At 42.8% G+C, this 26,217-nt stretch overlaps 1 protein-coding gene and 1 long non-coding RNA gene across 8 annotated transcripts in view; one reads left to right on the top strand and one right to left on the bottom strand.

The window, feature by feature from the left end:
- The window catches only part of LAMA4 (laminin subunit alpha 4), a 157,274-nt gene that overhangs the window by 106,354 nt on the left and 24,703 nt on the right, over positions 1 to 26,217 (bottom strand). Inside the window, exon 1 of one of the 7 annotated variants that reach the window (XM_039531829.1) lies at positions 24,154 to 24,573. The exons of the other annotated variants lie outside the window; for them this stretch is intronic. Within the exon in view, the coding sequence (XP_039387763.1) occupies positions 24,154 to 24,351 (198 nt within the window). The 5' untranslated portion in view covers positions 24,352 to 24,573. Of the gene's footprint in view, positions 1 to 24,153; positions 24,574 to 26,217 lie in introns of those variants that run through there. 7 annotated transcript variants of the gene reach the window in all.
- LOC120401668 overlaps positions 23,029 to 26,217 on the top strand; it is a 60,082-nt gene continuing 56,893 nt past the window's right edge. Inside the window, exon 1 of the long non-coding RNA XR_005596630.1 lies at positions 23,029 to 23,109. This is a non-coding gene — a long non-coding RNA (uncharacterized LOC120401668). The remainder of the gene's footprint in view (positions 23,110 to 26,217) is intronic.

The raw sequence follows: 26,217 nt of genomic DNA, 5'->3' as shown, positions 1-26,217 counted from the left end.
CCTTCATTTTAAGGGGGAAATTTCAGGAAAAAAACTTAAATTTCAAATAAAGGACTTTGAAGCTTCTTAAGGTTCAGGGCCGGCACCAGGCACCAGCCTACCAAGCAGGTGCTTGGGGCGGCGCCTTGGGAGAGGCGGCGGGCGGGCCGCGCCGTTCGCGAGGAGGGGCTCGGGCCGGGCCGCTCGGGAGGGACGGGGCTCGGGCCGGGTCGGGCCACGCCGCTCGGGAGGGGCAGGGGCTAGGGCCGCTCGGGAGGGGGACGGGATCTCGGGCCGCTCGGGGAGGGTCGGGGACTAAGGCTCGGGGGCTCGGGCCGGGCCGGGCGCGCGCTCGGGAGGCGGGGCTAGGCGGTGCCGCGGGTTAGGGCCGCTCGGGGACGGGACGGGGTCTCGGGCCGCTCGGGAGGCGGGGCTAAAGCGGCTCTGGCCGGGCCGCTCGGGAGGCGGGGCTAGGGCCAGGGCCGCTCGGGAGGGAGGGAGGCGGGGTCTCGGGCCGCTCTGGAGGCGCGGGGCTAAGGCAGCTCGGGCCGGGCCGCTCGGGAGGGGCTAGGGCCGGGCCGCGCCGCTCGGGAGGTGGGGCTCGCGCAGGCCGGGCTCGGGGCTCAGGCCCCGCCGCTGGGAGAGGCGGGGGCTCGGGCCGCTGGGGCTAGGGCCGCTGCTCGGGAGTGGGGCAGGGGCTAGGCGCGCTCCGCGCCGCTGGGGCGGCGCTTTTCTTTTCTGCCTGGGGCGGCAGAAATCCTAGAGCCGGCCCTGTTAAGGTTATATCGGCGTATAACACGCACACATCATTTGCCCCCTATTTTCAGGGGAAAAAAGTGCGTGTTATACGCCGATAAATACGGTACTTAAATGACTTAGGAGCCTAAGTCCCACTGACTTTTGCTTGGGGCAGCAAAAAACCTAGAACCAGCCCTGGCCCTTGGATACTGGCAATTTATCAAGCATTCTCCAAGTATTAATTACTATTATATTTTTACTGCTCCCTCCTCCACCGGTGACAATGGAACAATACCTTATATACTCCAGTGCATACAGCCAACATCATGTTTATAAAAAGACATGTCAGAATGTTCTGCTAACTGAGTGATCCAATTGGGCTAATGTTTGTGGGTGCATAAAATAATTGCAGAGAGGGCATAAACAGGTTTGGAACAAAATCAATTTGGCCTCCCTGAAAAATGTTAAGTATACTCCATGAGTGATGTGAGAAGTGGGTGAGCAACATTTCCACCCACTGGCCCTTTTATGAACTTTGGAAACAGTTGGTGGGCCAGAATGTTGGGTCTGTATAACCCATTATATCTTCAGGATTATGCATTATTGGCTACTGGAGGGGATTTCTTTAGCCCAAGGGACAATATTTTTTTCCAAGTACAAGCTGAAAAATCCAATCCAATATACCTCTCTTACTAAGTCCTTTAAAATCTGTAAACCCTGTTTGTGTATTTTACATTAATTTTTGCATCTGGTTTTTATTATGACATTTCTCAAAACCAGCTGTAATGCTGCAATATTAGCTCTTCCTGCTGTAGATTGCTATAGAATATGCTGACAGTGGCATTGGAGTTACTGCCTTTCCCCTGCTTTGGCGTATCCCCCTGTTCCCACTGTTTTTGTTGGTGTGGGTGTGGGATTTGGTTGGGGATAGAAGAGAATGTAGAGACATAAGGCGTGGTTCTGTTCTCACTTGCACTCATGTAACTACACTGAAATCCATGCAGTTACTCTGATCTATACCTGTGTAACTGAGAGCAGAATCAGGGCCACATTCCCTTTTCTGAAGCCTCAGTAGCAGTAGTGATGTCATGGCATGGTACAGAGGTTTGCTGTGAACATGCCTCTTCTAATTTGTTTCTTTAAAGTGGGAGAGAGATGTAGGTAATTGCTCAGAGTGTTCTAGGTAAGTCTGTGATCAGGTGGCATTTTCCTGAGCTGGTTTTTAGTATATCTCCCTGAAGCAGGTCCCTCTTGTCAACAGAGAGTCATATAGAGGCAGATAGTGCCTCTTACTATTAGCTCTTTCTATTTATTATTTGTATTCAGGTAGTGCATAGGGGCCTCAATCATGGATCAGGGCCTCCTTGTGCTTGGTGCTGTACAAACACAGAAGAAAAAGAAGGTTATATCTCCAAAAAGCTTACAATCCAAATAAAAGATGAGCCACGACAGAGGATGCAACAAATAGAATAGTGAGCTAAGGTCACAGCCTGCCAGCTGCCTAGTCAGTGCTGGGTTGTATGTAGCTCTTAGACTGAGGAGTACCTGTCAAACAATCCTGCTGCCACTTTGCAGCTTGGAAGTAGGGCTGAAGGATTTCTTCCTCCCAGCCCTGAAGAAGCTACTCAGCATACAGCATGGGTGTTCAGGCATCAGACTGAAGATTAGGCTCTAGAGAATTATCTACTAGATTCTTACTTCCAAGTGCAATCTAAGGATCACTTTAATTACCGTGTCATATATGGAAGAACAGCTTTTGAGTTCATTAAAACTAGGGCTTTATTTGGTCGCAAGCATCTTAAATATATATGAGACTATAAAAAAAAATTCTGTCCTGGGTCCTAAATATCACAGTTCTGTATGGCGTGGTGATTTTGTTACAAATGTTTTGTAGGCAAAATGCATAGACACTTCAGTTTCTTGCAATAAACACAAATTTTAAATCATATCAGAATTATTCCTTAATATGTTAGCTTTGTTTTGGAAAGAAATATCAAGATGTCTACATTCCTTAGTGAGTAACCACACAGTGTTATTTGGTGACCCCTTTTATTGCTTCTCTTCTTCCCCTGCTTTGTTGGTCTATGATCCTCTCTCTGGGTGGGAATGTCCATTCACAACGGGCCCTGAGCAGTTCTTAACTTGTAATGAGAGAGACACTGGGGCTCAAGCAATGATTTACTATTAAATTTTAAACTTGTTATGACTTTGAATGTGCAGTTACCAAAGACAATAATACTGCCGTACATTCAGTGGTACAGTGTTTTTTTGAAAGAGTAGCCTACTGTACATACTAGTGTTAGATGTTTAGAAACACATATTTTACTAGGGCTGTAACCAGGGCAGGGACAGTGGGGACAGCGGGGCAGCCACCAAGGGAACAAAGCCGGGGGGAGGGGCCAGAAAAATAGGGTGAACGAAAAAAAGCTGGTAGGGGTTAGAGCTTTATCAGGCCATCCTTACTTCTGCATTGCTGCTCGTGGCGGCGCTGCCTTCAGAGCTGGATGTCCGGCCAGCAGCCACTGCTCTCTGGCCACTCAGCTCTGAAGGCAGTGCTGCTGCCAGAGTGGGTGGCCTGGCATGGTAATGGGACCCATGGGATCCCAGTCCCACTGCAGAGCTCTACCATCTACTGTTTTTTTCATCCCCCCATTTTTCCACACATACCCCGGCTTTGTGCCCTGGGTGGCTGCCCTGCTTGTCCCACCCTGATTATGGCCCTGATGGATACAACTGTGCTGAGAATTTTAAGTAAAACACATTTCAGAGCAAAAAATAGAGATTTTTTTACTTTCATAACTGACGCGGCAAGCGGCGAGGTGTCAGGGCTATGAACTGCCAAGCCTACAGATATTGAGGCTCACCCCCAGCAATTCTTGGCAGAAATTAAGCACTGGCCCTGAGTAAGAGGCAGCCTGTAGCTGCACTACCCAGGAGCAGAGTAGGGACTGCATTGTAACACCAAAGGTCACAGTTTGGTCCCTGCTTCTCCCTTTGCTCCAGTTGAGAAGTAAACTGTGCCAGCTTCATACCAGGCATAGATTCCTTTTCTCTCAGTGCCAGCTCCACTGTTGTTGGGGTGCCCAAGGTCTGCCTGTTGCCAGCCTGCTCCCTGACTGGGAAGGTGAGCAGTGGCCTCATGGAGGCTGCTCTCACCTCATGCTGTGACTTGCAGTATGGATAGCTTGTGCAGAGAGGGAAGAGTTACCTTACCCTCTTATTCTCCTACATAGTGCACAGGGCAAGCCAGGATCTTGCTGTCTAATATCTGAATGTAAATTTTGAGCTGTTCAGGGCAGATACTGAATCTTGTTTCTGTGACATTCTTAGCACGCTTTTGGGCTCTGAAAATCATTATTGATCATTATTATTTTCTCAAGAATCTTCAGCATGAGCACAGGACTATACCTCTCCAAAAATGCTTGCAAAAATCAAATCACATGAAGAATTGCAGACCACTGGCAGCAGAAATGTAAATTTCTGCAAGGTGCAGATTTATCAGTGCTTCCATATTTTGAGCAGTCCTAGAAATGGAGTATAAAACTGTAAAGAACTTGGTGCATGTGTGACTCCTATTACTTACAGTGGGAAGTTTGCATGCATTGAGGAGATAATATAGCCCCAAGTAACAAATATGCCCTTATATATAGATTTTTGATGCATATTTGATTATTTGATTATTTGTATTTTCATCTTCATTATCTGACCATCTGTATGATGGGTGGTACAGCATCTGCAGGACCCCAAAATGTTTCCCCACTCCCATCCCTAAGAAAAGGGCTTCTAGTTGAGAGGTGGGATGTTAGAACCCAGAGGAGCTCATTCAGGGGCTCAAGGGAAGAAGGCAGAGCAGCTGTTCCTAATTTCTAAGGAGCATCTAGAGCATAATCTAGTGGAGAGTGGCATCATAAGAACTAATGGCTGGAAGTTAGAGCCAGGCAAATTCAAATTAGAAAGGCACAGGTTTGTTTTGTTTTGTTTTTTAACAATGAGGCTGATTAACCACTGGAACAAACTACCAAAGCAGGTGGTGGATTCTCCATCTCCTGATGACTCCCTATCAAAACTGGCTGTCTTTCTGGAAGATATGCTTTCATCACACACGTGCCATTGTGCCCAGTACAGGAGTAACTAGATGAAATAATATGATCTGTTTTACAGAGGAGGTCAGACTAGATCAACCAGTGTGATGTTGTGCAGAGGGCACTCTCCACTCCCTGAAGAGGTTTTCAAAAAACATATGTACTTTTGCTTTGTTTGTTTTTGTTGTGAGCCTTGTTTGGAGTTAGCAGCCCAAAGATCTGAGGCCCTTTTGATTATGGTTTACTTTGCTTTGGCTCTCTAAAGATAAATAAGCTGACCTCTGTCCCAAAAGCAGGATTTTTCATTCTACAGTGTCCTGTTTTTTTGTGAGGACGACTTTGGACTAGGGATCTGTCAGGCTATCATTTACACTCTGTACATAACCTGCTGTGACAGAGGTGCCACCTGGCATCTACGTTTTCTTTAGTGCTGAGAAAGACAGTCAGAAATTCCCTACAATTCACTGGATGCTTATTTTAAACTAAGCAAGTTACTTCAAAGGAGATAGAGCCATATTTTCAAAAAAGCTAGATTTCTAGCTCTCATTAAACGTGATCCAGTTTTTCAGATGTTTTCAAACCCCAGCAACTCCCCATTGTGACATGTGTGGCTAGGTTTTCAAACAAACTATACTACACTTAGCAAATATTGCTTTCCCTGCAGCATGCTTGAATATCTCTGACTATGGAAATAAATCCTCCCCAGCCAAGGTTTAGGGATTTTTTTGGCAAATATTAGCCAGTAACTGAACTTTGTCTAAAACTAGAAATCTCAGGAAGAGTTAAAAAATGCTTCCTGCACCTTTGCTATTTCGAAAATCATCTCACTGTTACAAGTAAATCAGCTCAAGTTAAGTGGAACATTTACATGCAGATTAGTGAATAAAGTCATACTAAGCAACTAGTCGTAATACTTTGCACTTTCATCTGAGCTCCTCAAAGCTCTTTGCAATCTACAATGAATTAAGCCCCAAAGGCGCCTGTGAGAATAGGGACATTGTCCCAATTTTACAGATGGAGAGACTGAGGTACATAGGGCTTATTTCTCCCATGGAGTAACCCTCATTGGCTTAGTACCCTGCAGTGCGAGAATCGCAGCCAGAATGTTTGAAAGGCTTGCTCACTGTAAAGTGGTGCTGATTACAGTGTAAATGTCTCCAGAGATGGTCACACAGCAAATCCATGGTCAAGTGGGGAACAGACCCCAACTCCCAGTACAGCCTGCTGGCTCCCAGGTCTTTGCTTTAACCTAGAAGACCATCATTTTGTTCCTGTTCTAGTAAGGTATATTTTATCAAACTGGAATAACCCTTTTGAGCTATGCTGCCTTTTTTTTTTGAGTGAATAAATGAAGTGCTGGGTTGTCCTCATCTAACACGGCATCCTAGCAATCTACCCTTGGACATCTGGTGGGCACAAAACATTCAGCTTGTCACAGTAGGAAAGTATTAACTAACAAAGCATTCACTTTAACATCAGACAGATAGGGGACCCTCAGTCTGTTAATTTCTCTCAACCAAGGAGAGAATACAGGCTATGCCCTCCCCTCCCCACACATCCTAACTCCTGTTTGGTGGTATAAGTAGCATCCTACAACTTTCAAACATAGATTTGACAGTGTAGGCTCCTGGTCACAGACTCATGGACACCCATTTTCCTGCTCCCTGTGAGTGAAGTAACAGCCCTTTCAAATTCCCCAGCAGTTTGCCCAGTTCAAAGACATATTTTTTTCACAAGCACACAGATTTAGTTCTTCTCAGGACTGATGGGAAACATTCTGCAAACAGCAGGAGCTGTAATAACACTATGCCCCACAGTTCTGACCTCCTACGTCCTGTGACCTGAATGAGACGCCCTTACTCGGTGCTGAAAAATAAAATCTGACAGATGTAGAGAACACATCGTGTTCAACTGGTTTCTAGCTCAGACACAAGCTGCAAGAGTGGCAAGTGAATAGAACAGGGGACAAGGTTTCAGCAGTCCTAAGTGTAGCTACAGCACTTGCTGTGTGACTTTGGGCAAGTTACTGAATCATTTAGGTGAAATTCTGGTTTTGGGGGGTGTAGTTGTAATGTCTGACGTATGGTGCTCAAAGCCATTCTGCCTTCATGAGGGCTGGGGGGGGGGGAACGGAAGAAACGGCCACTTCAAAGGTAGGAGTGTGTGTGTGTGCGCGCAGGAGCGGAGTAGGTTTTGGGCACTAGCAGGTATGCAGAGCCCTTACTATAATTGCAACTAGCTGGTAGCTCGCTCTTGGTCCAAGAAACACTACTGGACATGCTAGCCCATCTCCCATGCTCTTAGTCTCCCATCTTGAGCAACCGCATTTGCCTGGTTCTTCTTGCACACGCTGGCTAGGAAAAGTAGGCAAAAAGGCTCTCTGGACAGTGTTTCCATTCTAAAGTGCCCCTGCAGAGACAGTCAGAATGTAGCTTTCCATAGGTGATTCAGTTTACCAAACTGTAAAATGGAGATTTATTATATTTTTAATGCATGCTATGGTTTGTTCCTAGTAAACTACATTAATTGCATGTGTGAAAGTCTTGAGCACTGCACCATACTGAGCAGGGCACAGAGTACAGCATAGATTTAGAAGCACACACACATTATTCTAGACATCTTTTACATCAAAAGCGCACTGTGGCTGAGGGACTGATTAATAAATTAACAAATCTTTTCTGGAATGAACTAGATGAGTGGAGAGTAAGATAATGCAATTTTTGGCTATTCCTAAAGCAGGGGGTCTCAAACTTCATTTAACCACAACCCCCTTCTGACAACAAAAATTACTACATGACCCCAGGATGGGGGACCGAAGCCTGAGCCAAAGCTCCAGTCCTGGGGCGGAGGGGCAAAGCTAAAGCCCAAGAGGCCAAGGCCAAAGCCCAAGGGCTTCAGCCCCAGCAGGGTGCCTGTAACCTGACTGAAACCATGACTGAAACCCTCAGGCTTTGGCCCCAGGCAGTGGGGCTCGGGCTTTGGCTCTGGCCCCTGGCCCCAGCAAGTTTAAGCCAGCCCTGGCAACCCCATTAAAATGGAGTTGCAACCCACTTTGGAGTCTCAACCCACAGTTTGAGAACCACTGCCCTAGAGAACAGCGGACATGGAGGTAAGCAGACATTTTAACAGGAGTCTTAGTAACCTATTCAGGTGTGTGTCAGCAGGTGTTGTCTCTTTGGTCTCTGGGCTATTTGGGGCTATGCTAGGTGACTGTGCAAGACTGGCTTGCAAACATTGTCAAGAAGTAGAACTAGGAGCTGATAAATCACTGAACCCTGCATCAAGTGTTACCCACCTCATCCTTGAAGAGCTTTGCTCACTCACCTCTCACTACTATTACATGTACGAGCATTAGACTTTTCACATAATACCTAAGAATGCTATTTCCTCAGTCAACTAACACCAGACTTGTAGCGATTATGAGTGTACAACAACCATCAGTTGGGAGACAGGCTTGAGGCTAAGTGTAACACCCTCAAAACTTGGAACCATTGAGATCACAAATGACTGTGTTTAAATTTTTTGTGCCGCCCATGCTCCCAAGACAGGTGGCACCACTCCATTTTGCCAAAAATGGACACTTTCCATGATTACATTAGGTCTAAGTCTGGTCCAGGGAGGGTAAAGGATCTGATCATCATGGATATCAAATCTGTGTGATGTGTCTGACTTGGGTTCAAACTTGTCTAAGAAGTGTGTCTCCATTTTGTTCTTTTGGAGTTAAACTATGTATAGAATGAGTCCTCACACACTTTACATATAAGCACATGATAACTGCTGTTGTGTTTTGCTGGGTTCATTAATTTTCCTTGTGATATGATGTCTGCTAATCTTTCATTATCTAGTCTGTGCACTTGTGATATCAATTGCAGCTAATTTAATTTATTTGTGCATCGTGTCTTCTAGGTCTAATTTTCCAAAAGTTAGAATGACTTTAAGTTTGCTAAAGAAAGAGAGAAACTTCAATAATAGACTAGGGATCAATTCAGTCCTAGATTTCCCCAAAAGCTTAGTGACTAAGTGAGGGAATAATGGTAATGTTGTGGAGTAAGTGTTGTTATAGGCAGTTTGTTATGACAGGTCCATTTACGTATGGTGAGCCATTAAGTGAATCTGTATTTCCTCAGGGTTCTATTTGTGGCACTCAAGCTAGTTTATATTTATAGGCTACCTTTCGGTCCTGTCTGTATTACATGTCTCTCTCGTTGATGACTGGGCTTGAATATCATTTAACTTTCTTAAACTAAATGCCGACAAGATGAAATGGTTGCTGATTGGCCCACTTCAGGGGAGGCCTCTGTATTTCTCCTGGGTTGTTTCTATTAATGGCTGTCCTGCTTTACTGGTGTTTGGACGTTATGCTCATTGGTTGTTGATCTCCTACTGCCCCTCTCCAACTTCCACAGTCCTGCTGCTGCAACATCACTCTCCTTGCTCACTGGATTCCTCTCCATCCATCCTACTGTTCTCTCTGCTCTTTCCTTTTCACTTTGGTCCTACTAACTCATCCATTTCATGACATTCCCTTCATCTCTATCCCATTAATTCCCTGCACAAAAACAAATCGTATTAATTTTAAAATTAACATAACAAGCAGTTTCAAGATACTCACTCAATAATTGATTAAACTCATTAACTTGTACCTGTAAATTGTACCATACTCTCCCTACATACTCCCATCTGTTTGCCTTACCATGTTGGGTCAGGTCCTCATCTAGGGCTCCGTTTTGTATGTATAAATATGGTGAGATGAATAATTTTATGTATGCAGGTAGTCCCATTGAGTTTAGTGGGATTTATCATGTTAATAAAATGCATTACTGTTTGCAGGTTTGAGGCCTTACTTTGTAAGTTTTGGGGGGGATTAAGACAATAATTTTTATGGCTCAAGTATCTACCATACTCTGAGTGCTAAATATTTAATAACTAAAATGGGTCAAATTATTTTATCCTTAATCAAGCAAATATTAAGGACTGCAGAAATTGGCCCATTGGTTATATCTTCAGCCCCAAGTCATCCTTTGTGCTTTGTATAAACTACGCACACACTTTGTTGAGGTAGTGTGGCCTAGTGGCTAGAGCACTAAACTGACTCAGGAGATCTGGTTCTATTCTTGGCTCTGCTACTTGTCTCCTGGGTGACCTTGGGCAAGTCACTTCACCTCTCTGTGCCTCAATTTCCCCATCGATAAAGTGTGGAAAATAATATTGACCTTCTTGGTAAGGCACTTTGAGATCAAAGCATTGAGTATATAAGAGGTAGGTATTAGTTATTATAGTTTTATGCCCATAGCTCTTTACTATCTCTGGAATATCTCACCCTTCAAGATACAGATCACATTTAGGCGCCAGTGAGGAATTTTCCCACTGTTATGCAGTATGTAGAATTGGCATATATATTATATGGAGTTTTCTATTCCCCTGAATGAACAATCTCTCATCTTTGATCCAGTCTCGTACATTCTATGGACTCAAGCCTGCAAGCGCTCTTCTAGCAAAACTTCCATTGGCTCCAGTGGGAGTCCTCCACAAAGAATGCTCACAAGATTAGTTCCCCTTTTTCTATGTAACCAATGTCCTGTCCCAATACCAAGACTTTAATCCATGATATCATAACTTTCCATCTGGGACTTCTTTAATTCAGTAGTAATCACAGTTCTGATTAGTTCTTTCCAATGTCTACAGCTAGTACAAAACTTGGCAGCTAAACTGTTCACCAGATCCAGGACCTCGAATCAGCTTAATCCAACGCTGAAAACACCTCACTGGCTTTCAGTTAGAATAGCAGATCAACTTTAAGATTCTTTTGCTCATTTACACAGCATTGCTTGACCTTGCTCCACCTTATTTCAAAATTCCCTTCTCTTCATACTGTCTAAGGAATAAACTGGACTATAGAAATTGAGGGTCTTTTAAGAGTGACCGCCAACCTTTTTGTTATCCAAGCTTGACAGGCCTATGAATCTAGCTCAGGTTTAGTTAAGGAAAATATAGAGAGAAAGAATTAAGCAAACACTTAACATTTTGGTCTTAAGTATTTCACTTGAAAACATGGGAATGGGATTGGGGTTTTTCTTTTTTTGAATGTTTTGGACCAAATTCTGCTTTCTTCATTGCATAGGCAGCCATGGTCTAGGAAGTGAGGGAAATTAGGATATGGACAAACTCATTCTACACAGAAATCAATGAAGAGAGCAGGTAGCCGTGAACTTCAGTTGAAGTATCAGACATTTTGTATTTTATTTTAGTTCAATACAACATTTTAAAAAACTTATTTTTTCCCTTGATAAAACAAACGAGGACTGGGAATTTTAAATGAAGAATAATAATCTGTCCCCCACTTATGCCTCTCAGAACAAGTGTTGTGCAGACACCCTTTCTGCTTACCTGCCTACCTTCTTCAGCACATGCCTCGTCCCAGCCCTGGTCTCTAGGATGAAGGATTTTGTGACGGATGTTTCAATGAGACATTGCAGCTCTAACCAGTTTTTAAGATCTCCTTCCTTCACTTTGATGGCTCTTTTATTGATTTTCAGACTGCGTTTAATTTAAAGTATAATTTCAGTTAAAGAAGAAATTAATGGGATCCAAGTTAGAAAGTACACCTCTGCCCCGATACAACACTGTCCTCAGGAGCCAAAAAATCTTACCGCGTTATAGGTGAAACCGTGTTATATCGAACTTGCTTTGATCCACCGCAGTGAGCAGCCCCCTCCCCCCTGAGCGCTGCTTTACCGCATTATGTCCGAATTTGTGTTATATCAGGTGGCATTATATCGGGGTAGAGGTGTAGTAGTATTTTCAGGCTCCCTCTGGACCTGATTTTGCAGTCCCAGTAAAATGAAACTTCCATGGGAGTTTTCCCTCCCTGGGTACTGCAATATTAGATCCTGAGGGTATATCTAAACTCAAAAAAGCCACCCATGGCAATGAGTCTCTGAGCCCAAGTCAACTAATTCGGGCTCGTCGGGCTTGTGCTACTAGGCAAAATATGGCAATATAGATGTTTCCATGCGGGATGGAGCCTGGGCTCTGAGATGTCCCTCCCTTCCCTACTCTCAAAGCCCAGACTCCAGTCCAAGCAGGAACATTTACACTGCTATTTTTAGCTCCATAATGCAAGCCCCAATTAGTTGACCTGGTCTCTGAGACTTGATGATGCATTTTTTTTCAGTGTAGACATTCCCTTAGAAAGCCAGCAACATCTCAGCGTGTTGGCTACAATATAACATCAAAATAACTGCAAAAAGCAATGCGAAGGGCCAGAATCTGCACGGCAGTGTTACTTCATATTTACACCACTGTGACCAAGAGTAGACACTTGCTCTCAGTGTTTTCATTTCTTCTTCGTTGGCTTCAGCTAAATTAATTTGAGTTTCCAAGCCTTACAAACCTGGTGAATTAAAAACAATCAAGCTTGCTTCCCCATTTCCTCTAGGCTCTATTTACAATTTCTATAAGCCTTCATTACCTCTGCTCTACAGTAGCCCATTCTTTGAACTAGAAAGGTCACATTCTAACTATGATTACTGAAGAAATTAATTCTGTATTGACATCATAGCTAGACAGTTAAGTAGCCTTGGTAATAAGACAGTACAGCTGTTAGAGAGTAGTCAGTGTGATAAAAAGCCACTTTGTTTTAGCCTTCATTTTGGTAAATGTTGGTGAACTGAAATAATATATAAATGTATTATGTGTGAATTGGTTTATTTTAAAAAATGTAAACATTTCTGGGAATGACACATTTCCCAGATTTTAGTGTCCAAACCATTATTGATGGTACTTTTTATTTAAAAAAAAACCCTCCCTATATACTGTATCTCATTACATTACAGTCTCCCTGCATTTTGATCTTTTTCTCTGCTCCATTTATGCTGCAAATTAGGAGCAAACAAAAAGTTTGTAGTGTTTTTTGTCCACAAGACTAGTTATCTTTTCTTATTCCTTTATCTTGGCAGGTATCAATTCAAATGACATTTAATTAGACTGTAAACTAAAGCAATTACACTAATTACATAAATAGCAAATTACATACATATTGCATGTTACTTAATTTGCAGAGGTAAACTCACGTTTTTTGCCAGCTAAATATTCATCTTGCTAAAGAAAAAGCACTGTCACGGCACAGTTTTTTTTTAAACTGAATTCTAATCTAAGGTACACAAATGGAAATTGAAGGTCCCCCTAATTAATTTGCTGTGGCACTCAAGCAAAGATCGCCAATATTGGGTTTCCACTTGAGCAGTATTAAGTGTCCATTTGAAAGGTTAAACACAAACCCACAGCATTCATCCTTCTACAGTATTGGAGAGATGAGGTTGTTTTATCTCTGTGAAAATAATGCTAAGAATCTATACTGAAGATTCATTAAAAGTAAACTGCAACTCTTTTGCTTAGCTCAGCAATCTGAAAGTTCACAAATAAAGGCACACTTTCATTGACTCCAGCAATGTAAAATCCCTCAATCAGAGACAATGAAAAACCACCTCAACCAAAGCCTTCATTCTACTTTAAGTAGTGGGACTGATCCTTGGACCCACTGAAGTCAATGGAAGTTTTATTATTGATTCCAATGCAGGAGAGTGCTCATAACCATAACATAGGTGTTTGAGAGCTCCATTGCCTACCTACCATTGCCAAATGGGAAGCTTTTTGTATCACATAAAGGGCCCCAACTCATCATGCTCTGCAGAGTTTAAGCTTTCTTTTTTTGGGGGGGGGTGTTAAAGTAAATTTCTAGCCCTTATGTTTGTGCAGAAAACTCAGTCTGCCTGAGGCACTAGACAGATAATGTCACTGCTGCTCAGAGATTGCCAAGAGTAAAGTTAACAAGACTATGATCAGTTTTAATGCTTCTATTCAGGATCCTATGAGGAAGTGGGGAAAAGACAATAACTATCTCAATTTCTCTGTTACTTAATAGAGTTATGAGTCCCAGCAGAGGCTGGGAGGGAGTAGGGCTATTCACACATGAATAAAACAGACATGGGGTTTTCTCCATTCACTGCCATGGCACCTCCTTGTGGCACATCTGGGGATTAGCTCACCACAGGTTTGGTGCCTCTCTTACGGTTTCTCAGCCTCTGGTCCCATTCTCTCACTCTGTGCCCTCTCTCATGCTCTACAAGCTGTAGTAGCTTCTTTTTGTAGTTTGGCCCTTTGGTCAGGTCACTATAGTTTCCCGCCTTTCATGGTATCCAAGTCTGTCAAACAAACTGCCTCTGGCAGTCTTCAAAGTCCACTGCTCCATCTGTAACACTTCCCCAGTGGCTGGTAGACCCAGGCCCACCCTCTACATTGGGTGCCAGCCAAGGGATCTGACAATCAGTAGCTAAGGTCCATGCAGTCTCACCCTTGCTGCTGTTTTCCCTAGGCTTCTTCCTACTCCTTTCTCTCAACTCTGAGCATGACTGCCAACTCTCTGCCTGCCTTCCTGGGGGCAATGTCAGCTGTCCCAGGCTCTGCAGACCTGGGTTCTAGTCCCATGCTTCATGAACTAGGGTAGATAAGTGTTTGGCTACCTAGTTCACAAGCGGGGCTTGAGCCAGTAGGTGTGCTCAGAGGCTGTCTAAATCCACACCAAACAGCAGTAGGTTTTGGTGGGGGGGCACTCACTTGAGAAGGGGCAGATCCCCGTTCAAATCCCTTCTCCTCAGCAGGACTTGAGCTGGGAATCTCTTGCATCTCAGGTCTGTACCCTGAGCACTGGGCTAAAGGTTATAAGGGAGAATGTTGTTCTGCCCACTCCCCAGTGGCTTTGTGGAGTTAAGTGGCATCTGAGAATGCCTACTGGCTCAGGACCCACATGCGACTTAGGTGGCACTTACATTCATGAATCACTCTGGGGTTTAGCCTGGAGATAGTTTCTTGCATGCCTAGAGAGAGGCAGCAGTGCACATGTCCAGAGGCAGAACCATAGGCACAGAGGGAATTTTTGCTGCAACTATGTAGGTGCTAAGCACGTTTAGGTGCTTATAGGGTTAGCTGGTAGCTGAGTGGGAGTTTTGTGGATTGCAATGGGGCCTAAAACTATGACTAAAGTATCTAAGTCCCTTTGTGGATCTGGGCCTCTGGGCTTCAGCTCCTTATTCATAAAATGGGAACAATAGCACTTCCTTACCTCATGTGACATTGTGAGGATAAATAAAGATTTTGAAGTGCTCAGATACTAAAACAACAGGGGCCACACAAGTACCTTGGGTAGCTAGAACGATGGAAGCCCTGCACAATATCCAGGGACAGGACCACGATAAGAAGTCCAGCGGCACCCTTACCTTTCTCAGTAGCTAGGATCTAGCTGGTGCCTCCTCTGCTTACCACCTTCTGTATCAGCTATTGACTAGTAGGTTCAGCTTCTAGCTACTGTGGAAATTGCACAGTCATACTGGGGCTTTTGAGAATTGGGTACTATTATGCTAATGGAGCAAATAATGCCACTTCTTAAGATGGCTGCCAATGTAACCGACAACTTTGTTTTCAAATGCATTTCATAACTTATTTCATCATACCATGAAGCATGAATCCTGCTTTCTTAACAACGTTTAAATTAGTGGGCTCAGCTGCTATTTCCTTTCAGCTATGCTTTCACATCTCAATTTTCCAAAACATTTTACATTCTAATTTATTGAAAATATTGTCTTGTGATAAAAATCATATATCTATCTACATCTATCTATATATAATCTGTTTGTTTATTTGATATTTTCAAGTTAGTAAGCATGGAATTACAAAAAGCATGGAGGACTCTGTAAACCCTTGAGAAAGGTCTGCCTGTGCATATCTCTGTCGTAATGGTACCAGAATAATTGTAAGTGCTGTAGAGGGAAATGATAATACAAAGTAAAATGGTCTGATTTAAAGCAACAAAATTATCTATCGTTCTGGTCAAATAATTGTATTTAATTTTGAAAACCTCATCCGTTGCAGATGTTTCCAGACTGTTACCCTTCCTCAATCCATATGGAAAACAAAATACCATTCAGTAACAGAGGCTGATTTAGAGATGGGGTTGGTTCCAATATAAACAGTTCTTGGCTAGGCATTCTTCATAAAAGTGCACAGTCATTTTTACCATATAAAGTGGGAAACACAAAGCCTTAACTTAAAAGGCATTCTTTCCCACAAAGGCGAAGAGCTAAAATGTTTTAGCTGGCTGCAAGCTAGCTAAAGATAATTTAATACCTAGCCTCTGCACAAATTTATTTTTTCTACAGCTAGTAAGTATAAAACTTGTTGTATTATATATGCACTGTGGCAAACAGAAATACTGCTAAGTTTGGCAAAGCAGATGGTCCAGATACCTCTCTTAACAAATATCCATTTTGTTCCCTTGAATAAAATACAGGAAAGATGTAAATAATTTTGTGTCATTCTCTTAAAAAAGAAATGAATAACTGAGTCAAATTTTTTCACGTTAGTCCATGGGACAAGCTAGACCTAAAACTACAGTTATCAACTACATGCTTACAACCCACACATTTCCAGATGTCCAGGACCACCGAAGCAATATATATATATATATATTCAAAGGCTAATATGCCCAAGAGGCATTTACTGCAGGTATTATTGTATTTACCATGAGAACACTGGATAACAAGAAGGTAAAACCCAAGGAAGGTGACTGAAGGTGACTGAAATTTTATTTAGAGTCGCTTTATTATTTAACCAATAGATAAGATAGCTATCGCAAGGCCTGTAAGCACCAGATGGAAGCCACAATGCAAAACATTGAAAGACACACACAGTCAAAAATTCTAGTATGCAGGCTACCCCACTAGAGATGTAATCAGTTCCTCACTGGCTCAAAGAAAGGGTGAAAGGGAATATCAGGTTCAAAAGTAAACAAACAGCCCCTCAACTAACCTGTTTTCCTTCCCCTGAAAAATAAACAAAATAAAGGAAGGTGCCCATAGAAATCAAGAATAAACCATCGTGGACTTGAGGCATGCTCTGAAAGTGATTAGCAAAGGGAATTTAGGGGACATATGGAGCCCCCACAGAGACCCCTTCCCTCATTATTCCACTAGAGGATGGGGGTTTTCCTTTGTGTAAAGACCAAGTAGCCCACCCCAAACCTAGTAGATTCTATGGGATCTGCAGGAGGCCAGGTCCACTGCATGAAGCCCCTGTGACTTCGCCTTCCCTTTCTCCCACCTCCCTGGCAGCATGGTTCTGATGGATCTGTGCCCCCAAGGACTCCCCCAGACTCTATAAGTCCCAGGCTGTATTATCTTTTCCAGGGAATCTATGTGGTACAGAAGGGGAAGATGCGTCATGCTCCTCCGAGCCTGCTTGTTCCTGAGCAACCCCAGACTCTATAGTGAGGTTTACAGTGGATCTGGAGGAGGGTATACATGGTGCTGAGGAGGTGACAGAGTTCCTCTTCTGCATGGAATGGGGGAGATCCATGAATGAATGGTTCTCTCTGAGTGGGCAACTAGATGGTATTGTATGGGCCCTGGGAGGAGTTCCACAAAAAAGCATCATCGACTGAAAAAAGCTTTGCCCCTGCTCTAGTCATGACTTAACCTGTGGTTTGACCAGCCCTAACCAGTCATGACTGGCTCACAGCAAAATCAGGCAAGAGAAATTTTCCTGCTCCTCCCCACTCCTATCCCCTTGAACCTCTACTAAAAGTGATAGGAATCATAGTAGGGGGAGAATAAGCATACTATGGCATGGAACCAAGGTTTGTAATAGGCTGACTCAACCAAAATGGCAAAGACAATCCAGACACTTTAGCTAAGAATGATCATTGTTAATGCATAAAGAAAAGGTCAATCTCATTTAAAACAAAAAAAAATACCTCACATCTTTTGGCTTCTCAGTATTTAGAAATACTGAGTTAATGATGCAACATCTAGCTTTCCATCTGTCCATTCATACCCTCTCCCCTTCAACCTCCCAGCTAGTCCTCTTTTTAGCTTCCTGCCTCCCAATCCACTGGGTCCTCCCCATCTGACATTCCACCCAATGGGTCACCCTTCCCTTTTGTCTAGGAGCTGCTGCTCCACCACACACTCACTTGCTGGGTCTACTTGACACCCCTCCCATCTGATATCTATGGGGAATACCAGCAGAAAGGCCATCCTTGGCTAATTAGTGCAAGGGTGTAGGAGTTAAGCGTAGTTCACAGCTTAAAAATCTTAGCTAAAATTGTTGGTTTTGATAGAGTTTGTTACAGTAGATTTAATTTGTTGATTAATTATAGAAACACATTTGGAACTAACATTTTGTTATGTTAAAAGAACCCAGTGAAAGTGTTCTTCATCATTTAGGGGCCAATCAGAGTCTTCCCACTGACTTCCAGAGGCTTTGCAACAAGCCCTCACAAATAATGCTTAATTACTGTTGGGTATAACACATTGTAAGCTGGGAATTGAAATCTGCTTCCATACCTAAATGTATTTTCCTCCACTGTTTGTTGTAAAGGTCAGATTTGGGATGAGTGCTGGGCTTCTGGCACTACTGTTTTGTTTGTTTTCAGAAAAACAGAGCCCTGCTGCATTTGTTTTGAGAAAAGAAACATCTAAAGAATTACTTGGATATTTCAAGCAAACATGAACAACAAACAGATCAAATTTAGTGCATTCTTTTATCAGAAAACAATTCAAATGGCTCAATATATACTGTGCATTCAGAATGCTAGGATAATTTTTGGTGGTTTTTTGTTGACAAAGAATGAGGCATCACGAAGAGAGGAGTATAAAGCTGGTGGATTGATAAGGTTGCAGCTTCCATTAGAATCAGAATGCCAGATCCAAACACTCCTGAATTTGAGTAGTGTTTATAAATGAACTGGGATCCTGATCCAAATTTTGCAATCAATCTTAATTAAAACCCAGATTGGAATGTGCCTAAACTTTAAAGCGTTTAAAATCTGGATCCAGAATACAATTTGAGCCCACCTCTCCCATCAATATTTAGGCATATTTGTCACAAATCTCTCAGATTAAAGGTATTGGTCATATTTTTAAAGCTGTTGAGCAACAAAAATTCCAGTTAGAATGATGGCAGCTGTGGTTGCTTGGCACCATTGAAAATCAGGTTATATTACTCTCCCTGACATGCTGATCCTTGTATTGCTTCCCATGCCCATTAATAAAACTGGACCTTTAATTCCTTCTAGTCTTTCCCATGCCCATGAATAAGAGTGGACATAAAACTCCTTTTATTGTTTATGCACCCCTGAATAAGTCAGAGCATTTTGCTGGTACTTTCCCAACATTTGGTTAGCTGCAGTAAAGTTTAGCTCATATTATTTTGCTGGTTACATTTTAAGCACAGACTCTCATCTTCTTCACTAAACTTGAAACACACAACTTTTCCCACTGTCCACTCAGTCCTCTAATTCCATTTGCTTCAGCTTTCCATGATTTAAGGGATCTGGGGCTGGCTGCTTAACTCCTGCAGCTGATTTTCATTAAAACTTTGATGAGAAACTTAAGTTGGAAATGCAAACATCTGCAGTTAAACATCCTCATCATTAATGGACTTTTCTCAGAACATAACCCTGTTACACCAGGAACACACAGCAGCAAAAAATCCAAATTACCCATTATGGTAGTTAACCTAACATAACCCTTGAGGGTCTGAAATGAAACTCATTACAAGATCTGCTTTTTGCACAGTGAGATGCAGCTCCCACTAGTCAAAAAAATATAAAGATCTTTGTCAGGTTAAAAACCTTTTTGGTCTGTTTCAAATGGATGCATACCAAAAGCAGGGATCAAACTGTGTTTTCACCAAAACAGTCCCTAAGTCTTTCCATTCCAATTTTTATTGCTGGGAATGGCACTTTTGATTATGGTTACTTTGAAGCCTACATTTTCAAGTTACTAGTGATTTTTGAGTACTCCAGTTTTTGAATAGCTAAATTCAGATGCTTGATTCAGATGCCTGATAAAGGGGCCTGATTTTCAGAGGGGTCCAGCTATTTTTGGTCATCACTTTATAAAAAAATCAGGCCTCTTTAATTGGGTACCCCAAAATGAAGCATCCAAAATATCACTAGATGCTGCAGTCTGCAGTTCAAATTCTAACACATATTCTATTTATTTTTAAAATATGTTTATTACATGTTGGTAACTAACTACCTCTTCACAGAACTTAATCTTGATTCTTCATCTTGTCTGGGTTGTTGCTAGAATAGAGATGAGTCCACACAATGCCCCCAGACCTGGACACCCCAAAATCAGTGTGTGAAATTTGAATCTAGACCAAGGTCTGACTTTTGCAAAAGGTGTCGTACTTTTGTAACTGTCCAAACCATAGCCCCAATCATTCTCAAACACTCATGTGTTCAAAAATTGGCTGCTGATTTTGAGGTTTGAGTCCTTGGATCCTTTCTCTAAGCAGAACCTTTCCAATAAAATATTTTAAACTTTTTATATTTGGCAAATCCATTAACTTCAGCATAGTTACACAAAGGATTAATTTGGGCCAGTGCAAACTGCTCTCTCTCCATACATCTCCCCCTTCCTGGATTGGGACACTTTTCCCCTCACCTCATTCATGAGCTAGGGAATCTAAAATTCTTGGAAGGTGATGCTTTTTAGTGTGTTTTTCATGCCTATCTTCCTAACCTGCCTATGAACAGCAATTTCTAGGCTCAGTCTCAGAAACAGAATCCCAGCGACCCTACTTATACTCATGTTTACTTTCCTAATACAAATTCTCCCTACTGATTTTGCTCCTCTCTCTCACCTGGATTCCTTTTGTTAAATTCTTCCCTAGCCCCAACTTTGGAAGGAAATCTCCCATCCGTAGTGCTTGCAAATCTAGCCCACTTCTCTTATTACTTCCAAAGGACCCACTGATTCATAGTCCATGACCCAGTACTTGTCCAAATCAAACCCTTCCAAGAAGATATTGCATTCTTCAAGAAGACACCCTGGGTCCTGTACTATGGAAGGACTAATGGCAGAGCTAGCCATGCCAGCGGGGAGCAACACTATAGAAGCATCTGAACTACAGAGAAAGAAAGGATGTAGGAAATGGATGGAAAGTCATGTGTAGGAGGGAAAGACCATTTGGTATGAAGAACACTGACCAGCATACTAGACTCCTAGGGTATGGCTACACTGCAAATTAAGGTGCAATTGAAGCATGGATAAGCATACCCAGACTAACTTTAATGTAGCTAATGTGGGTAACAATAGCAGTGAAGAGGCAACAGCATGAGTTTCAGCATGGGCTGGCAACCCAAGTATTTACCCATGCTTCCCATGAAGCTTGTACTGGAGTGGTTAGCCCACACTGCAGCTCACAGCACTGTATCTTCACTGCTAGCATTACCCATGCTACCTGGATTAACCGGAGCTCTCTGAATGACCTGAACAAAGTTCCAGTCCTCTTCCTGGGAAGTTGTATGTGTTGCATGGGGCTAGGAAGGGTGCATAATTGGGGAGTTTATTGTAAAAGGACAGCAGAGTATAAAGATATATGGGTACCAGTCTTCGAGGGTCTGTCCAGTTACTGGGATTCAGTACTCTCACATGACATTCAGGTATTTAATAGTGTTGTATCAAGCATAAAGGCCTTTGGGTTCAAATCAGATACACAGGAAGGCTAAAATTCCAGCTGGTTCTGAATTTTTCTAAAGCCAGTTCTTCCATTCACCATTAGTTTTTAGGTTACCAAACCAGGAAAAGGAGAAAATTAAACGGCTAAAGAATATTGACCAGTGTATTCCCTTGTACCTCAGGCTTTCTTCTGCTTCCCTTCAATTATTCAATCGGTTCATAGTATCGCAATCTCAGCAGAATTTAAGAACACAGCAACGTAAACCCAGCCAAAAAAGTATGTATTTTTAGACGTTCTCACCCACTGTGTTTCTAATCCTTCATATTTGCCAGTGCATTATCTAAATAAGAATGGTTCGCAGGGCAAACTCTGCATAGTATTAACACCACATGATGAAATGTCATGAATTCGTTGTGGTTTAGGCCTACATTCTGGCTATATTGTGGTTTGTTTGCTTTGCGGTTAAGTACAGGCCTTCAATGGCACCATAGTCTACCAGGATGCATTACGTACAAAGATTCTGTGGTTCTATAACTCTACCTCACAAACCCACCCGCTATATAATTCAGCACTGTTCAGCATGACTAACAGCCTCTGTCTGCTTGGGGGAGTTATAGGCCTGAGCCAATGTTTAGACTAAGGAGTAGATTCAAGCAGGGCTGTGTAAGGGAGTCTCTACTGCGGTTCACACTAATCTGTGGATAAAGAACTCAGGCTCACAAAATGGCTAGTTTTAAAATGCACATTTAGGGAGAAATCCTGTTCCCAAGGCCCAACCTGAATAGTTGGGCTGGTGCTCGGGAAATCAGTAAGGGCTTGAGGGAGGAGTCTTCCCCACTCAGGCTACAGAGAGAAAGAAAGCTGCTCTATGACCTCTACTCTATTCTCAGGACTGGAGTAGTCTTCCAAGCCCTAGCAACCAAATCTAACACAGGGGTCACTGGGCAGTGGATCCATGCAGCAGCAGATCTACCTGCCCTGCCCCTAAAGAATGTCTGTACATGGCCACACATGGAGTTGCCATGCAGCTGGGCTCTGAAGGACACAGGGCATGTACCTCTATAATGTAGGGGCTGAAACCCAGCTGCCATTCCTCACAATGGAGCCTCAGTGGTTCTGCAAGTAGGGCCCTCTGCACCATTGGAGCAGGCAGTAGGATTCAGTGCTTAGGGACAGATCTAGCGTCCACAGAAGTGAGTGGAAAGACTCCCGTTGGCTTCAATGGATCAGGCCCTTAGTGCAAATATTAACTATTTAAAAGATAAAATAAAATAGAACAAATGACACCTTTCCAATGAATAGGGGTGGGGGAGAGTGTCTTTCCTAAGCCGTGTGCAAACTATCATTCAGCACTTTCCTGGTGTAAAGTCCAATAGGTTAAACGAAGCACACGCAGTCTGGCTTTGTGGAGTCATTCAGTGTGATTATACCCAGAAAGGCTAGGAGTTTTATCTGTTAAAAGCTTATGCCCGTTATCCTGTGAAACTCAGTTACAAAACCCATTTGTCTCTTAAATCAAGCATTCATTCAGGGACTTTCCATTTTGTAAGCAACAGGTGGAGATACTGTTTCCCAGTGGCTAATTCCAAGCTGTGGAGAAGAGATGTACTTCCCTAATTATGGAATGTATCCAAGCCCAGGCGAGCTCCCCACTGCCTACATATTAAGCTGGGCAAACTCTAGGTTCAAAACTTTCTCACGTAGGTCACGTTTCGCCCCAGAGAAGTAGTGGAGTGGACAGGCCTTTCCTGAGATTCCTCAGCTGTTTGGAAGCACAGTAATGTGGGTGAGGTTTGTGTAATCAAATTTGGCCTTATACTGAAGCCCTATTGTCACAGAAGATATTTTTCCAGGATGCTGTACATTTACTTTCATGGTTATTATCATTAGTAATCAAAGCATGGTAAAAACATTTAGTTTCATGACATAAGATATCAGTGTCATAAGTGTGATATCAACACAGCTGTGCTCATCTCGCCTTTTTCATGTTCTCTCTCATTTTCTGATGTTATGCTAGAGTAATTATTCATCCCCTTCCCATGACCTTAGGTGACTTAATTTGCCTCCTACTTTGTATCTCCCACACATGAGACATTGATCTGTCTCTAGCGTGCCTTGAAGTCATTTATTTTTTTCTTAGTTTTTTTTTAAATAGTTCAGCTCAGATGCAGCCTTACTGAAATCAGAAGTCTAAAGTAACTTCAAGAAGCAGATTGCAAGAAAACTTACCACAACAAAGTAACTTTAGGATCATCCTGATTTCTTCTGTCATTAGTCCTACTATCAAACTTTCTGTAATGTTTAAAAATCTATGCAGGTGTTTTCTCTGCAGGCAGTTTCCTAAATACTCTTTGATTTATTAACTTTACTCTAACCATAAAAGGAACCTCCATTTCCAGAGCTGGATTTTATGTAAGAGACAAAAGCAAAACTTCTGTAATATGGTAGATTTTTTTTTTTGGCAAACTCTTTCTGGAAATCCAAGTGAATTTAAAGATCTGGTGACTATTGTTGTGACAATTAACCCTTGTAAAATAACTCTGTTTGGACAGGCCTATTTAGTTATGCTGGCAGGAAAGTCAGAGACATGCTAAGCTAGTACTGCTTTATAGTACAGCTGTTTATTCAAAGCAGGCAGGGCATGTGTCTATTTTGAAGTCTGAAATGTCTCTTTTAGCCTGAAATGCAATGTCCAAAATCCCCCCACAAAACCCTACAGTATCACTTGAAGGTTCAAATGATTAAACTAACTTTATCCAGATGGGAATTTCACCACAAGCACATGAAAGGAGAAAGCTCAGACTCTAGAGATAGAATGGAGTTACTGTACCTCAGCAAAAGGCCCCCAACTTCCAGTAGCAACTGACTGCTGCTGCCCTCTGATAACAGCGGATTCTTGATTGCTGACCGCTGAGCTACCTTCAATGTCAAAATGAAAAACGCTGCCCTCGCTTGAGGCAGCGCTGGAGAAGAAACATCCCAAGAATAATATAGGAAAAACAAAGGGCCAGGCTGAGATCAAAGCCATTTCCTCCCCTTACATCCAGCAGTGGTCTTCTAGCTTCTTAGTAATTGTTTACCCACTTCTGCAATCAGCCCCCACCCCGCTTCGTTTAGTAGTGCCTCAGATATTTTAACTTTCTCTCAGCTTTCAGTTTCCAGATGTGGCACTTCAAGGCAGTCTAACCAGATCCTTATTTAAAAAAGAAAAGCTCTTTTGCTTCCTCCCTCGCTCGCAGTCTGTGCCTGTGGCTCCTCTTTTTCCCTAGAGGCTTCAGCTGAATAACATGCAGATGGGCAGTGCTTAAACAGAGAGTGTCAAACACAGATTGTATTCCAGGAAAGCACCACTAGCTCCCCAGCCACCTTATCTCCACTTTGTCAGGATACAGACTAAGTCTGTATTCAGGGCTCTGGCTTCCTTCATACGTTCACATCATTCCTTTTTACCTTTAGATTTGGGATCCTCCCACTCAAACTTTGCCATTCAGAAACTGAGGTCAGACCTTTACTCCCCCTCCCAACCCCCCCAGGCTGGACATAATCTGGCTGCTCCAGAATAAGAATCAACTCTGATGATTATTTTTTTAGCACCTCTAGTTTATTCAGCAAAAGGCAGAAAGGTGTCAGATTTATTAAAAACTTTAGAGGCCCCTATTTAGGAGGGGGAGCATGGGCGTGGGCAGGGGCAGGGGGATCAAGATTCAGAATGTCCCAAGTGTTAATAGGGGTAGGTGGCTTTTCTGTTGATCAAAATTTCATGTTTGTGTGAGAGAATGGAAGATATAGGTCTTATTGAAACATACAATCTAATATGCTTAATTGAAACCCCCCCCACCCTTTTTCCTGAGCCTCACCTCCCATTTTCATGTCTGCCTGTGCAAAAGAATATCATTCACTGCAGTTTTGGAAAATGACTTCATTACTCAAATGCATGAACTTTTATTTACAAAGAGAATCTTGTTTTCCTTTTCAAGAGACGCTTTGTGAGGCCTTAGAAACAAGGCTTTCAGTGTATGAAAGCACATCCACAGCTGACCTCTTATTTTCTGACTATAATCTCATGAGGACTACATCAGACTAAGTAACCTTTCCAAGATTTTTGGACAAAGTCCAGATATAATTATATCACTGTGCACCCCCTAACTTAAGTGTCAGTGCTGAATCCATTTGTGACATACTGGGTTCCATAAAGGAATATCGGACTTAATATATTTGTATTGTTCAGGAGAGGGGTGCAGTACAGGATATACATTGCTGGGGGACGAGCCAGGACTGAGAGTATGTTGGGGTCACTCTGCAGTATAAGCAAGGCTGGTGAAAGCCAGGGTGTAGTTGGCAGGCTGCAGATACACACAGACACTCACAGTACGGCTTGCATTCTGGAAGACTGTTAGTGAGTGGCCCAGGTGGGAGTTAATTCAGCAAGGCATTGTAAGGCACCAAAGGTTGCAGAGCAGGAGTGCCACAGTCCCCCATTGGTCTGAACTGTACCCCTGTATGTCACACCATTATACACCCTGTTCTTCAGTGGTTTATAACACAGCTGTCCTAATTCACCTCAGACTGAAATTGACTTATCAGACTTCAACCTGAAAGCAGATTCTTGCCTCCCCTTGTAAATTACTTTAAGTATTATCAACTAAGGGAGCTTTCAATAAAGATGTGGGTAATTTCAAGTGCTTTTGGGATTTGGGGACTTTTGCAGGCACATAGAGGAGGCACGGAGACAGGAAGACGAGTACCACACCCTTTATTGATGTCAGCTGCTGAGGTGTTCCTCCTCAGTGCCAGAAAGAGAGACACACCACCATGGCCAGATCATTTGGTTGACCTATAGACCCTGTGGATAATTGGGTACGCAGGATACATATATCATTTTGTGGGGGCTACA

Source organism: Mauremys reevesii, linkage group 3 (genome assembly GCF_016161935.1).
Source record: "Mauremys reevesii isolate NIE-2019 linkage group 3, ASM1616193v1, whole genome shotgun sequence".
Taxonomy (NCBI): Eukaryota; Metazoa; Chordata; order Testudines; family Geoemydidae; genus Mauremys; species Mauremys reevesii.
Note: the sequence above shows the minus strand (reverse complement) of the source record. Positions and strands in the feature narration are given on the sequence as shown.